The sequence below is a fragment of the Ovis aries genome, chromosome 1 (assembly GCF_016772045.2).
Source record: "Ovis aries strain OAR_USU_Benz2616 breed Rambouillet chromosome 1, ARS-UI_Ramb_v3.0, whole genome shotgun sequence".
NCBI lineage: Eukaryota > Metazoa > Chordata > Mammalia > Artiodactyla > Bovidae > Ovis > Ovis aries.
The window spans coordinates 105,787,147-105,804,059 of NC_056054.1; the positions used below are offsets into that span (position 1 = coordinate 105,787,147).

At 41.1% G+C, this 16,913-nt stretch overlaps 1 protein-coding gene across 11 annotated transcripts in view; it reads right to left on the bottom strand.

Annotated features, from left to right (window-relative positions):
- GON4L (gon-4 like) overlaps window positions 1-16,913 on the bottom strand; it is a 105,504-nt gene that overhangs the window by 25,368 nt on the left and 63,223 nt on the right. For 10 of the 11 annotated variants that reach the window (XM_060414927.1, XM_060414919.1, XM_060414924.1 and 7 more), the window contains 4 exons: window positions 11,763-11,864; window positions 4,000-4,040; window positions 3,292-3,395; window positions 355-553 (listed from right to left, as the gene is read on the bottom strand). In XM_060414927.1, coding sequence (XP_060270910.1) covers window positions 355-553; window positions 3,292-3,395; window positions 4,000-4,040; window positions 11,763-11,864 — 446 coding nt within the window. Of the gene's footprint in view, window positions 1-354; window positions 554-2,782; window positions 2,877-3,291; window positions 3,396-3,999; window positions 4,041-11,762; window positions 11,865-16,913 lie in introns of those variants that run through there. The other variant, XM_042255169.2, reaches the window with a different exon arrangement.

Below are 16,913 nucleotides of genomic sequence, written 5' to 3' on the forward strand. Positions count from 1 at the left end.
TACCTGAACAAACTGACAGAACCAGGAGAAATGTAACTTCAAACTAGAGGGACTAAGATAATAAAAGAAAAATAAAAAAAAACCTACTCTGGCAGATAAGCTGTGAAATTCAGAAAGATTTCTAGATTCTTAGAAATCTATCATTCTGAAAACTATCAGAGTCCTGACATGCATTCTGACCTGAGCCATATAGACATGAACGCGGTGGCCTTTCAAGGTCCTGACTGACGTGAAGATGCTGTGGTCCTGTGGTTACCAAGACACCTATTTCTGACTTTCACAAGCTGCTAATTTTTGGCTTCATCTCAAAAGATGAAGGTGATCCAATATTAACATTACCAAGAAGAGCCTTACCTGCTGCATCTGCTGCTGCAGCCTCTTCCTCTGCGCTGGGTCTAGAATCAGAGTTTGATGAACCTTCTCCCTCTGGGGCTTAACCCTCTCTACTTCCTGCTGCTGTTTGGCTGAAGATTTCTTCATCTTCAGCTGTTCAAGTAGCTCCTTCACGGTGCGATGTTGCTCATTTAGTAAGTTGGCCAGTGGCTCCTCAAACCTATCCCCCACAGGGAGATGACTGGATTTGAATATTTCCATGGGTCCAAAACAACATCCAGTTCCCTCCTACCATGGGCTAAGCCAGTCTGAGCAACTTCCATCTACTGCTAATCCTCAAGTCTCACTTTAGCCAACAGGCAAATTCCTAGCCTACCCAAATCTTCTCCCATAGTTGTTAGCAAAGATTCAAATAAGATGGTTCTGAATCGACCTCCACCTATTCTTCTACAATCAGTACTCTAAGTAATATATTAATAAAGGTGAAATTGAACTAAAATCTAAACATACAGTAACGTCTGGATAACAAAGCAGCCAAGGAGCTAATAGGAACCCACGATTTTCACATCCCACTGAGAGTTACATTAATCAGGGCTTATTCTTAATGGTGATACAGAATCTTCCCAAAGCACAACATCTGTTCTCTAAGCTAGCTGTTTGTTACTCCCACCCCAGGTCTAGCATTTCCTGTAGTCCAGCTCCTATTCATTCAGGCTGCCCTGACTTCCTTTCTCAAAAACTCAAAGATTTTCTAGCATGGAGTAGAAAGGGCATAAATTAAAACATATGGTGCCTACACGCATGCTAAGTCACTTCAGTCCTGTCTGACTCTTTGCGACCCTATAGACTGTAGCCCACAAGGCTCCTCCATCCATGGGATTTCTCAGGCAAGCATACTGGAGTGGGTTGCCATTTCCTAACTCCAGGGGCTCTTCCTGAAACATGGATTGAACCCACATTTCCTGCGTCTTCTGCACTGGCTGGCGGGTTCTTTGCCACTACTGCCACCTGGGAGGCCCTAAAGTACATGGCAGCTCAGGTGAACAGTGAGAAGGTGGTTCAGGCATTACGCTACCAAGCATTAGCCTCTGAATAAATTCCTCCTCCAAGCTTTCTTTCGCTACCCTCCCACCTGTACCTCCTGAGAGGCAGAGAGAGACTATCAGGGGCTGAAGTGAGAATCCAAATGCTAGTTCTGAGGCAGACGCAGAAGACACTCAAGTGATTAAGCAAAAGTTGCTACTCTATGAAATCAGCATACAACCTGCTCAAGCAGCTATGACCAGCAGGTTATTGTAATTCAATAAATCCTCTAGACTGTAGCAAGAGCTAAATGATAATATTTTTTTCAATAGCCTCTGAGGATAAAAACTATGTTTCTTTTTACAGTATTTACTGCAAGAATGGACAGGCACAGGGTGAAAATCTAAAGAATGAGACTGTCCTCCATACAGTTTTACTGAGAACTGAAAACTCTGGATTATCTGCATAACTAGCAGAGGAACAGAAGAACAGAAGCAGGAAAAAAGCTAGATAAGGAAAAGAGCCTGCACCTGTTTCTAGGAAGAATTACTTGGATGGACAGGCAATAAGGGGAGCACAGTTAATGCACTTTCCATGTGATATTTTAATTATTCAAATATTAAGCTAGGTTAGCATTTCCAGCTGAAAAAAAAGCAGCAGCAGCCCAAGCAGAGCAACTAAATATCAGAAGGTAACTGAACTGGAATAAGAATTTTTAAGTAATTATGTAATTCCCAAATTTTTAAAGTTCATACACAGAGGCGCATAGTGGAAATGAAATATGTTTACTGATCAAATCCCATGATAAAAAGTGCTTAGGTTCTATTCTGCTACACTAGAATTTTTTTCTATGAAATGTTGGGAGAAGTGGGTCAAAATACAGACTCTAAGATATCTTGAAAATGTTCTCCAAAAGAGAGAGGTAAATATGTAAGGTGACAGAAGTATTAATTAACTTCATTGGGGAAATCCTTCTGCAATTGATATGTATATTAAATCATCACACTGTGCACTTTCAATGCTTTCCAATCTTATCTGCCAGTTATAACTCAACAAACCTGGGCAGGGGGGAAGGAACTCTTGAGATTTCTTTTGTGATTATATTATGGTATTTAATGTAATGGAGAATGGCTGATGCTTCTGACTTTTACACATTGGTTAGTGTACCTTGTCTTTTTCACTAAATTGCACGTTACCTGAAGGTCTAGCTTTCAGATGGATCCAGAGCTCTCCAGTTAAAGCACAAGACTAATTAAAGGCTATGAATCCTTGGGTTTTGCTTTGTTCCACCCAAGGCACAAACCATACCCTGACATCTAGCCAATACCTAATGACAGTATGCTGCTACTCCGAATGAATAACAACAAAGTACGGATGAACTCTGCAAACTCATCACAAATATAGGGGGAAAAATTAAAGCCTCTACCTTCTGGGTGGGACAACAGAAGTGCTAATTCATGTGAAGAGGACAGTAAACATATTTCAGACTCCAGGGCATTACCGCAGGTGCTTCATGGTTTGTTCAGTTAATGCCCTGGAGATTAACGAAGGTTCATTAACTTTTACTAGATGTTAACAGCAAACAGAAGAACAAAAGGGACATGGTGGCTATTAAACTTTGGGGTAGCTTCTGTGGCTGGCCACACAGAGTCCTACACACCTCTCCAGCACCACTCCCCTGGAGAAGCTGCTATGGATGCCAGCTACTGCTTTTTCTCCCTTCCCAAACAGATACAGCTTGGTCTAGAGCTGCACTGCCCCATAAGAAGGAGAATTATTCACTTCACACCCAACACCCCCATGGGGCTCAGCATCCTTATAACAGTAACAGCAGGTAGTCAGGGATGAGAAATTGTTAACCAAAACTTCTCAAAACTCCCTCTCAGACATACACTTTTCCTCTACTCTAGCTTTCAAGGTCTTTGGTTAGCCTACCGTAAGGCTTGAGGGGTGTTAAAGTTAGGCCGAGGCTCAGCCACACGTTCCTCCTCTTCTGGGCCGTCATCTTCCATGTTGGAGAATCCCATCTCATCTTGAAACTGAGGGCAAAGGAAAAGAAGGATTTTCCTGGGGAATGGGCATGTAAAAGTCACTTCAGCAGTGACAGGGGAAAATGAAGACTAGTTTACAGGACTTCAATAATGCTAGCACACAGAAAGAGCTTGCATTGGAATCTCTCTCACTTCTGGGCTTGCACAGTTCTGCACATGGAATAATCTTTATGCCAGAAAAAAAGTTTCTCTATCACCTTGTAGTGGTAAAAGACACACCACAGATAACTCAAAATGATCAGATTATCTTTTAAGAGAGAAATGTACGAGAAAGGGAATTATCTGTGCTCAGAATAATCTAAAATTCGTTTGCAATCTTTAAGGATTATCATGTGATAGTTGAAGAGGCTATCTAAAAGCTTAAGGAAAACTTTACTAAGATATGGAAAATCAAAGTTTATTAGTTACCAAAATCTCCTGTCATTACATTCTCTCTCGGGTGGACTAAAAGGAGAATGGGTCGGTCAGACCACCGTTCTGGAGAGAGGGGCCCTGAGACTAAAGGACAGAGCTTGCTGAAGAATCCAAAGCTCTTTAGCATAGAATCCAGAGCTTTAGTATCCAGAGCTCTCATTCAAAGATCATTACTCACAGTTTCAAACAGCTCTTCCATCAGTTCATTCACTTCCTTTTCTGCAAAAAAGCCAAACAGTATTTTGTTGCCACATGTCTATTTCATTTTGCAATACAGGAAATTTCAAGAAAACAAAGAAAGCTTTTTTCAGCAAGGCTTTTGACAAAATCTTCATATGTATTAGTATCCATCATTCACTCATTCATTTAAAAACATTTATTGAACAACTATATGCCTTAATCTCCATTCTAGATGCTCAGATACATGACAGAAACTTACTCTCATGAAGCTTAAATTCTAGTGAGAAAACAAACAAAAACGTAAGCTAGATGATTTTATAATGAGATAAATTCATAGTCTGTTGGCCTATCCTACTGAATGGAATCAAGAGAGAAGTCTCCAGTAGTGTGTCAAAGGACTCTATCTTTGGGCCTGAACTATTCAGCAATCCCATCCAGAACCTAAAACACCCAGAAAACACACTTATCAAATCTGCAAATAATATAAAGCTAAAAGGGATCACCAGACCAACAGATGACAGATTCAGAGTTCTAATTTTCTCAAATTAATTGGATGAAATATAATGGGGATAAATTTAAAGTCTTACATTTAGGATTTTGAAAAATAAGCTTCTTAAGTGCACAAAAAGATCAATATGACACAATGGCTCCAAAACAGTGCTTGTGACCAAGAAGGCAAGCATATCACTGAATCACAACAGAGTGTGATCATCACTATAAAAGCCCTTCTCAAGAGGGCATTAAAAAAAATAAAATCCAAATGTTGGTGAGGATGTGTAGCGACTGGAACTCTAAAAACAATGTGCAAGGAAAGACACTTTGAAAAAAGGTCTGGCAATTTCACAGAAAACTAAGTATAGGTCTACTTTATGACCAATGATTCCTCCCCTAGAGAGCTGACCCAAAAGATATGAAACATTTGTCTGCAAAACTTTTAAACAAAGGTCAGAGCTATCTTTATTCAAGATAGCTAGAAATCAGAAATAATGAGAAATAAATTGGTATATTTATACACTGGACTCCTACTCAGCGATAAAAAGGAAGGAAATTAAGTAATACAAGCAATATTCATGAATCTCAGAAACATCATGCTAAATGAAAGATGCTTACGTAACAGAACAATACTATGATTCCATTTACATGAAGTTTTAAAAGAGGCAAGTCTAATCTATGATATAAGAAAACAGAACAGTGGTTTCACCAGGGAGGATGATGTGGGGACTGATTTGGAGGGACAAGTAGGTGCTTTTGGGGTGATGAATCTCTATCTTCTTAGGGGTTGAGTACACCCCCCTAACAAAGGCACGACAAACCTCACTGAATGGTACACTAAAGATTTCTATACTACAGTATGTGTACATTACCTAAAAAGAAAATCTGTAAAGAATACTGAGTTCTAATTAATGATATGCATGCTAAAATGTTTAGATATCTACAACTCACTATGAAATGCTTTAAAAAAACAAACAAGGATTAACAGATGGATAGAGAAATAGATGGAGAGCTGCATAATTAATATATGAAAACTTCACTGCAGAAGCTAGGTGGTGGGTATATGGGTACGTGTGTGTGCGCTAAGTCACTTCAGTTGTGTCCAACTCTTTGCGACCCTATGGACTATAGCCCATCAGGCTCTTCTATCCATCGGATTCTCCAGGCAAGAATACTATAGTGGGTTGCCATACCCTCTTCCAGGGGATCTTCCCAACCCAGGGACTGAACCCTATCTCCTGAAACTCCTGTACTGCAGACAGATTCTCTACCACTGAGCTACCGGGGAAGCCCGGGTATATGGGTGTTCATATGTTTGAAAAGTTTCATAAAACCATGTAATGCAGGAGAAGTTTTCTTAAATATAAAGGCTAATATCCAGAGGAAGGTAACTTGGGTGCTGAAGTGTGGAAAGTCTGACATTTAGAGAACTGAAGAAATTTGGTATGTTTAGCATAGTAAAGAAAAACATAGTAAAGAAACATACTATACTGTGTACACTTGGTAGTAAGTTACAATTTTTAGGAACAAAGGAAAAACAGAGACATATAGAAGATTCAGGTTTAGTAAGGAAAATGTTAATTGAGGAGGTGTTCAAGAGCAGGACACAGCATCTGCAGAATTGAAGAACTCCCTGTCACCAGAGGTTCCCAAACAGATTGAAAGGTCACATCAGAGAAGCTATGAACAAATGCTTAAGTGGGAGAAAAACATACATAATCACAGATGCATTCCAGACTCTGTGATTCTAAGCTTCTTTATTTTTAAATTTTTATCATCCACATAAGTCCTTTTAAAAAGACTGAAATTAAATATGATAATGTAAGACAACAAGGGGTAGAAACAAAATTAAAATTCTATCCCAGTTTTTACTTACAATCACAGAACGTTATGACTAGAAAGAAGGACCCTCCATTCAGGCATCCCAGGAAAGTCTACTCTTCAGCAAATATTTTGTCAGCACCGTGAAAAACACTTGCTCAAAGGCAATAAACAATACAAAAATCGTGAGAAACTCACAGTCTAGTGGAGGAGACAAGATATAAGTAAGCAATTATGAGAGAGATGAGCATTAAAAAGGACATATTAAATCACATGGAATACAAAGCAAGAAAGTCAATCAATGAGGAGGATATCACCGAGAAATTACAGTTGATTCTTAAACAACATGGAATTGAACTACATGGGTCCACTTATATGCAGAGTTTTTTCAATAAATTTATTGGAAAAATGGAAGGGGATGTGCAACAATTCGAAACAACTCTCAGACAAACCGCAGTCTAGAATACGAAACATTTAAGAGAAAGCGAGGTATGTCATGAACACACACACTGTATGTAGATACTAGTCTACTTTATCATTAACTATCGTTAAAATATACACAAATCGACTCTGCAAGTTAAAATTTATCAACACTTATGCAAACGCAGACTACACAAAGTACCACTGAGATAAACACAAAGATTCAGTAGGAAATCGTAACTGCATAAAGTTAACGGTGGCATATACTGTACTTCTGCAATAATTTCATAGTTACCTCCTGTTACTAGCTGAAGTCCACAAGCACAGTCATGACATTACAAGAAAACGCTCAATTGCCTGATATGTACCAGAGACTATGGTCTAGTTTATGACCAGGACCATCCTTTTCTATAAAGCTGCTCACCCCCAAAGCCTTGAAAGAAAAGGATAAACAGGAGTTACCAGTCTTTGGATATATAAAAAAGAAGGCCCTTTCTCTGGATTGGTTTCATCAATGCTTTGTCCCTGAAGTCAGGAAATACCTTGTGTTTTAAGCTTCTTTTGATATTGGACAATGCGTCTGGCCACCCAGAGCCCAGTGATTTCAACACTGAAGGTGTCTTAAGTGGTCAACTCGCCTCCAAACACGTCTCTAATTCAGCCTTCAGATCAGCAGTTACAAGGATCTTTAAGCCTCATTATACGTGATACTCTATGGAAAGGATTATCAATGCTACAAGAGTCCTCAATGAAGAGAATATAAGTCTGGAAGAAGGATTACACTATTGAAGATGCCATCGCTGTTAAAGAAAAACCCAAGAAAGCCACCAAACCTGAAACAGTAACTCCCCACTGGAGAAAACTGTGTTCAGATGTTATGCATGCATTCACAGGATTTACAACAGAGCCAATCAAGGAAATTACGAGATTGTGAATATAGCCCAAAAAAACATGGGCGTAAAGATTCAACTTTTGGATCTTAGAGAAATTCAAGAGCTAACAGACACCACACCAGAGGAATTAACAGAAGATGACTTGATGCAGTGCTTCCAGACCAGTGCCAGACCATGAGCAAGAAGACAAAGGAGAAGCTGTGTCAGAAAACAAACTGGTGCTAGACAATCTGGCAGAAGAGTTCTGATTATTCAAGACTCCTTTTGATTTCTTTTACATGAAGCCTTCATGATATATAGACTCTGAAACCAAAGCATATGGTGGGGAGAGGGATTGGACCATACAGAAACATATTTAGAGAAATGAAAAAGCAAAAAGTCAGAGAGAAATGATAACGTATTTCCATAAAGTTACACTCTCGGCCACCCTTTCCTCCTCCACCACCTCTTCTGCTTCTGCCACCCTTGGGAGAGCAAGACCAAGCCCCTTCTTTCTCCTCGTCTTCCCCAGCTGATTCAATGTGAAGACAAAGAGGACAAAGGCCTTTATGATGATCCACTATGAATTAATGAACAGTAAACAGTCATCATGCCTACAGTTAATAAACTTATCTGTGGTGGATGTGTTTGCCTTTATGTGAAAATTCAATAATTGTATGGCAAGAAGGGTATGAGATGTTTTTGTGTCATCATCATTATCATTTCCCAAGTATTAGAAAATCCTGTGCAAGACTTGTAACCTATCCTTACCATAGGCATAAAGTGAGTGATAAAACATAAAATTAACTATGTGATAGGGCTTCCCTGGTTGCTCAGACAGTAAAGAATCTGCCTGCAATGCAGGAGACCCAGGTTTGATCCCTGAGTTGGGAAGATCCCCTGGAGGAGGAAATGGCAACCCATTCCAGTATTCTTGCCTGGAGAATTCCATGGACAGAGGAGCCTGGCGGGCCACAGTCCATGGACTTGCAAAGAGTCGGACATGACTGAGCAACTTACACTTTCAACTATGTGTTAGTTTTATTACTGATTCATAATTATGCTTTCAAACAATTACATTATCTTGCAGTATGCCTCTCTCTTGTAATAAGAGAAATCCTGTAACAATCTATCACAATTATAAAAAATTTAACAGTGTTTCCAATCCTGTTCATGAATATGACTGTAATGTTGTTCAGGTGCTAAGTCGTATCAAACTCTTTGTGACTCCAAGGACTGTACCACCTCTGGCTCCCCTGTCCTTCACTATCTCCAAGAGATCGCTCAAATTCATGTCCACTGAGTCAGTGATGCTACCTAATCATCTCATTCTCTGCTGCTCCTTTCTCCTCCCGCCCTCAATCTTTCCCAGTATCAGGGTCTTTTTCAATGAGTCAGCTCTTCCCAGCAGGTGGCCAAAGTACTGGAGCTTCAGTTTCAGCATCAGTCCTTCCAATGAATATTCAGGGTTGATTTCCTTTAGAATTGACTGGTTTGATCTCCATTCAGTCCCAACAGTTCAAAACCATCAATTCCTCAGCACTTGGTCTTCCTTATGGTCCAACTCTGACATCTATAGATGAATACTGGAAACACCAGAGCTTTGACTATATGGACCTTTGTCAGCGAAGTGATGTCTCTGCTTTTTAATATTTTGTCTTCCAAGGCAAATGTCTTTTAATTTTATGGCTGCAGTCACCATCTGCAGTGATTTTAAAGCCCCCCCAAAAATGCTACTGCTTCCACTTTTTACCCTTCTATTTGCCATGAAGTGACGGGAGTGAATGGCAGGATCTTAAGTTCTTTTTAATGACTGTAATATTGTATGCCATAAAAATTTTATAACAATTCTTTCAGCAGGGTATTGTGAAGCAATTTTATCAATTACACTACATCAAGCTATCATACTGCTGCTTCTTCATTAGCTTTAACTGTACGGACCTTTGTCGGCAAAGCGATGTCTCTGCTTTTTAATATGCTGTCCAGGTTTGTCATAGCTTTCCCTTCAAGGAGCAGACATCTTTTAACTTCATAGCTGCAGTCACTGTCCACAGTGATTTTGGAGCCCAAGAAAATAAAGCCTGTCACTGCTTCTACTTTTCCCCCTTTTGTTTGCCATGAAGTGATGGGACCTGATGCCATCACCTTAATTTTTTAATGACTGTAACACTGTATGCCATAACAATTCATTTATCTATAGGCAAGAGTACTGTGAAGCAATTCTATCAGCTACACTAGGCTATCATCAAGCCATCATAGTGTTGCTTCTTCATTATCAATACAAGAATCCTTACACCAGTAAATAAACACGAATTTCTTTTTCACATTATCTTTTCATTTTTCATATCCAGTGCTTGTGACATGTATGTCTACAGCGTTCTGTGTCATATGAGATAATATTAATGTAGATACTGACAGATGATTCATCTTGTAAACAGATTAACACAAACTCACATTTGGCAGTATGGATAAAACAGTAGTATAAAAATGTATTTTGTCTTCCTTATGATTTCCTTTATAACATTTTCTTTTCTCTAGCTTACTTTATTGTAAGAATATACTACATAAAATACATTACATACAAAATACATGTTAATCAACTATTTACTGTATTGCTAAGCCTTCAACAGGAGGCTACTAGTAGTTAAGTTTAGGGACAGTCAAAACTTCCAGTCAGATTTTTCACTGCACACTGGTTTAGCACCCCTAGCCCCCAAGTTCTTGAGGTCAACTGAAGAAAGTCACAGACAAACAAAAGGGGAAGGCAAATGTATTCCGGGATGAGAACTAAACTGGAATGCAATCTCCTACTTTTCTGCTTCAAGCAAATAACGTTTCATAAGCACCAGCACACGACACTGTGGACCAGTCACTCCTTCCTGACTCTTCCGTTGGTTTCTGAAACACAAGACTTTCTTGGTTTTTCTCATACTTTCCTAGACAATCCTTCACAGTTTTCTCAAAATCTAAATCCTCAAGCTGTTTTTTTCTACACTTTCTCTTTGATTCTTGGTGTTTTCCTTTCAATGTTTCTTCTGACCTTAACTGTCATAAGATACCAAAATAAATGGAAGACCTTCATAAAGAAAATGACACTCTAATCTCAAAAACAATATGAAAGATGAACTAAAGCAACAAAACAGAACATTTAAGAGATTGTGCTTACATAGTTCTTTCTGCACAAAGACCTACATTATTTAGGTACGTAATAAATACTTCTGGATACTGATAAATCTTTCTTCATAACCTTGTCAAGAGCCAACATTTTACCTTCACCGTATGGTGTATATTACCCAAGCACAGGGACTTGCACACACTCAATACAAATCAACAGTTCCTGAAACATGTTATCCATTATTAGCAAACTAGCAAGGGAATAGTTTTTTTTTTTTTAATGATTCAAGCCAAGTTATTGTTTCCCATGCCTCCAATCTTGCTCTTTACCCACCAAAATCAATACATTAAACTGGCATTAAATCAAAATAATATTTGTAAAATCCAAATCAGTTCCTATTGATTTCCTGCTTAAAACTTTTTGACCTTTCTTTTCTGACAGATTGAAAATCAAATCTAAGGTTCTCCATGAACTGAACATTGCTTAACTTTCTACCACAACTCAGATAACTAAATCAAACTACTTACTATTTTCAAAATACATGTATTGCTGTTTCATAATTTCATGGTCTGCAAAAACTCTATTTACAAAATCCCTCTCTGCCCCCATTCACCAAAACCTTCTTATTGCTCCTTCTAAACTAAGGTGAATCATTTTGTGAGTCATTTCCCAAGCCATAGTATACATAGGACACTATACCCTCTTTTAGGCCACCAATATATAAGCTATTATTATAGCACCTATGACTTTGTACTGTAACTGTTCCTGTCTGTATCCCCCTACTAAGCTGACATCCTACAGGCAGAGGCCATGTCTTACTCATTTTGGTACAATCACTGCCAAATACTGGACTCAATACATGACTGTGAGATGTTGACAGGATTCCTGAATATAGATGTAAATGTAAAGAATTATAGAAATAAATAGGCAGAGGAAGCTTAAATGTCTTGAGTGGGCTGCTTTACCCTCAAAACTCTGCAAAGTAAACAAAGCTAGATGTGGAAAAGTCAAGAGCAGGACTCATAACACACACAGACTCACTGGTGATTCTTACTGCCCGGTCAGTGCGGAAATCCTCGGTGTCTGGTTCGTCAAGGTCCTCCAGGAAATTATATTCTGGATCATCATCATCATCTGCTTCATCTAGGAAAAAAAAAAGTTTCAGACACTTATTCAACTGTAAACTCATATCTCTGAAGAATAGTAAGATGTTCAGCACCACAGGAAATCTATTCCAATAAAGCACATTTATTCTGAAGTTTTATTTATTTTTTTTTTTTTGGCCACACCATGTGGCTTGCAGGATCTTAGTTCCCTGACCAGGAATTGAACCCAGACCCTTGGCAGTGAAGGCAGAGTCCTAACCAGTGGACCACCAGGGAACTCCCTATTCTGAAGTTTTTAAACTACCTACTCTCCTTTTCCTCAGTGCCTGTGTATAGATCATTTCCCACAGCTGACTCATCTCACCTATTCTCCCCACTAAGCTAAGTTCCTTCCTTCCTCCAAACAAGACTTAAAGTTCTCAAAATGCAGCCAAAGTCAAAAAAGTGAACATATAATTTATCTCAATAAACTCACTTAGAGTAGTGCATCTCATTAAAATATTTTTGCAAAATTCTTTATACAAAGGCATTGACAGTAAAAGAAAAAAAAATAACCCAATTCCCGATAATTAAGGAATGACTATACTTAAGATGCCTTAGTATAAGATAGAAGATACATGCAGAATTTAAGTATTATATACATGTTCAACATATACATGACAAAAGGATAACACAACACTCATATAACACTCGTAAGCGTGAAGAAATTATATCCCTACAATAAGACTCAGAAACAGCTAAAACTACACAAAATACTAAACATTTGTTATATAAGAATACAGAAATACAGATATTCTTCTCCCTCATAATCTTCTCTAATGTTGATGCTTGAATCATGTCTTTTAGATTCTGTCTCACTGTTCACGCATTGTTGGCACGGCACAAGCGGGGAAGCTGGAAGCAAACTCGAGTCATAGGAACTGCAGACGTGTGTCTTCCCTCCAGGCTGGCACAGCGGCCACAGTAGCAGACACGCTATACTCTCTCGTGGTTGACCTGGTCAACACACAGCCACAACGCAGCCTCAAGGGCTTTTCAGGTGGAGCTTTCACATGTTTACAGAAAAAAAGTGGCCCATGACCAAGTGGGTGATTTTTACATCCGACATTCATGCACAGTGCTATAAATGATCTCAGCTGCTGCCTAATCATGTGATTACAAAACGTGAGGCGAGTGAGAGAGGCCGTGGGGCAAGAAAGCCTGACCATCAGCGTCTTGGCTAATCTGCTCTTTCCTTACATTCCACCTGTTCAGGGTCTCGCCTCACAATCCATGTGCAGTCCATCTTCCATGATACCCCCTTGGTGAGTTAACACAGACCCTCGATCCCACATTCTACACAGCAGTAGATGCTACGACAAACAGTTACATCCCCAATACAGAGCAAAACCCAACGCCTGGTGTCACCTGGAACTCATGTTGCAGTCCTTGCCCTCGTGGGGCTAGAAGAGCCACCCACTGCATGTGGAGTGCCTTTATCTTCCATGGCCAGCCCACCGTCTGCCCTTGTGAGATTGCAGGAAAGCCTCGACAGAGGCAACTCCACCCCTGCAGGGCTTTTCACTAAGGACCTGCAAAACCACCCACAGGCACCAGGTCCACCCATTCAAAGAGGGATTTCTGCAGCATTCATAGCCCACCCACATGATTCCTTCCAAATGCTTTCACACTTCTAAATCTGCAAGAGAGTCAGAAGTTAGTAACACATCATAGCACACATCCTTCACAGAACCCTGTTCTAAACCTAGGACACAGCCTTCACAGTACACTGTTCTAAATCTGCAAGACAGGACACAGCTAGATCTAAAGACAGGACACAGCCAATACAGTATACCTTCACACAAATCAGCCCACATTTGCACCTGTGTAACCCCAAAGCAACCTCAATATGCCAGCAAATTTGGAAAAATCAGCAGTGGCCACAGGACTGGAAAAGGTCAGTTTTCACTCCAGTCCCCAAAAAAGGCAATGCCAAAGAATGCTCAAACGACCACACAATTACACTCATCTCACATGCTAGTGACTTCCCTGGTGGCTCAGACGGTAAAGCGTCTGTCCACAATGCGGGAGACCTGGGTTCAATCCCTGGGTGGGGAAGATCCACTGGAGAAGGAAATGGCAATCCACTCCAGTGCTATTGCCTGGAAAATCCCATGGACAGAGGAGCCTGATAGGTTACAGTCCATGGAGTCGCAGAGTCGGACACGACTGAGCAACTTCACTTTCTTTCTTTCACATGCTAGTAATGCTCAAAATTCTCCAAGCCAGGCTTCAGCAATATGTGAACCATGAACTTCCAGATGTTCAAGCTGGTTTTAGAAAAGGTAGAGGAACCAGAGATCAAATTGCCAACAACCGCTGGATCATGGAAAAAGCAAGAGAGTTCTAGAAAAACATCTATTTCTGCTTTATTGACTATGCCAAAGCCTTTGACTGTGTGGATCACAATAAACTGTGGAAAATTCTGAAAGAGATGGGAATACCAGACCACCTAACCTGCCTCTTGAGAAACCTGTATGCAGGTCAGGAACAACAGTTAAAACTGGACATGGAACAAAAGACTGTTTCCAAATAGGAAAAAGAGTACGTTAAGACTATAGATTGTCATCCTGCTTATTTAACTTCTATGCAGAGTACATCATGAGAAATGCTGGACTGGAAGAAACACAAGCTGGAATCAAGATTGCCGGGAGAAATATCAATAACCTCAGATATGCAGATGACACCACCCTTATGGCAGAAAGTGAAGAAGAACTAAAAAGCCTCTTAATGAAAGTGAAAGAGGAGAGTGAAAAAGTTGGCTTAAAGCTCAACATTCAGAAAACGAAGATCATGGCATCTGGTTCCATCACTTCATGGCAAATAGATGAGGAAACAGTGGAAACAGTGTCAGACTTTATTTTTGGGGGCTCCAAAATCACTGCAGATTGTGACTGCAGCCATGAAATTAAAAAACGCTTACTCCTTGGAAGAAAAGTTATGACCAACCTAGACAGCATATTGAAAAACGGAGACATTATTTTGCCAACAAAGGTCCGTCTAGTCAAGGCTATGGTTTTTCCAGTGGTCATGTATGGATGTGAGAGCTGGACTGTGAAGAAAGCTGAGCGCCGAAGAATTGATGCTTTTGAACTGTGGTGTTGGAGAAGACTCTTGAGAGTCCCTTGGACTGCAAGGAGATCCAACCAGTCCATTCTGAAGGAGATCAACCCTGGGATTTCTTTGGAGGGAATGATGCTGAAGCTCAAACTCCAGTACTTTGGCCACCTCATGCAAAGAGTTGACTCATTGGAAAAGACTCTGATGCTGGGAGGGATTGGGGGCAGGAGGAGAAGGGGACGACAGAGGATGAGATGGCTGGATGGCATCACTGACTCGATGGACGTAAGTCTGAGTGAACTCTGGGAGATGGTGATGGACAGGGAGGCCTGGCGTGCTGCGATTCATGGGGTTGCAAAGAGTCGGACATGACTGAGCGACTGAACTGAACTGAACCCCAAAGCAGCCCCAGCCAGCTAGGGCCCCCTTCAGGCTCTTCACACTTTCGAGATGGTGCCTTGCATGCTGTCCCTCTACTTCTCTCAGTTAGGACTCACAAAATCCTCCCACAGGAGGCAGCCCACACCTTCAAAGAGGGGATTTTTGTGTCGTTCACAGCTCAATCACGCATCTGTATCTTCAGGATCACAGCCCACATCACGAGTTCATGTAACTGCTTGTATCCCTTGCTCTGGGTGCTTCTCACACCTGGTAAACTGCTGCTTCAGCTGCAGTTGCCTCCATAGCTAGTGTCTAGGAGTTCTCCTGCATTCGTCCACGTGGTGTGGATGGCGGCATTAATCCGTTTCATCACGGTGCGTGTTTGGTTAGGCACCCCCTGCATGAGTCGCCTAGCGTTCTGCAACCTTTGTCTCAATGGGGGGTGAGTGATTATACATGCCAACTGTTCTCTTTTGTCTCTGGAACAAAGGATACCAAACACTCTTGTGTCCCAGACTCACAAAAGCTGTGCTGCCAACGGTTCTCCTTGCTTTTGCTGAAACTGCTTACCCAAGTCGACCAACTCCACCTGAGTATATGGGCAATACGGAGTGAACTCAGTCACACTGGGGGCCCCTTGAGGATGCTCCCCCTGGGCCATAGGCTGCTCATGCTTCACCTTCTGCTATAAATAGGGCCTTGCTGCCAAGTGGGGACCCAAGGTCTCACGATGTTCACCATCATCGTCCCTCACCTCATAGTCTGAGGCACTGGGTTCCTCCTCGAGGCCATGCATCTCTTGTTTCAGCATACACATGCAAGGTTCCAACTCTTCTTGTCTTTGCAACTGGCACACTTGCGTGGCATCACAGAGGGCACTATCTATATTCGCCTTCAAGGCAGGTAGGCAAATCCACCCCACAGTGCCAGTGGCAATCCATGCCACCTTGTCAGGCAAACAGGAACTCACCACCTGTAATGCCTTTTCAATGCTATCTGGTGAACTACCCGCCACTTCCCAGTCTTCCATCAGGGTCCACACCAAGAAAACTGCAGCCACCTGGTAACACAGGCTCCTCTACCTCCTGGGTATCCTGCCAACTATGCCAACTGTCTTGCTGTCCCTCACTGTGCACACTGTTCTCTGAACCCAGGGTAGGCAAGGCGCAAGCAGGGAAGCTGGAAGGAAACTCAAGGGGCCACAGGAACTGCACTGTTCCTTCTCTCCAGGCCGGCGCAGCAGCCGAAGCAGCAGACACACTGTATTCTCTCGTGGCTGACGCAGCTGACACACAGCCATAATGTGGCCTCAAGGGCTTTTTAGGGGCAGCTTTTATGTGTTTACAGAACAAAAGTGGCTCATGACCAAGAAGGTACATCGTGACGCGCAGTGTTTTAAGTGATCTCAGCTGTTACATAACCATATATTTCTAAAATGTGGGGCGAGAGCAAGAGGCTGTGGGGCAAGAGAGCCTGACCACCACCATCTTGGCTAATTTGCTCTTTCCCTACAGACTGCTAAATAAAAATGGTGAAGGAGTCAATAAAACACAGAATCGTTACATTAAGGTGAAATTTTTCCCAAGACAACTTTAGATGAGCATCA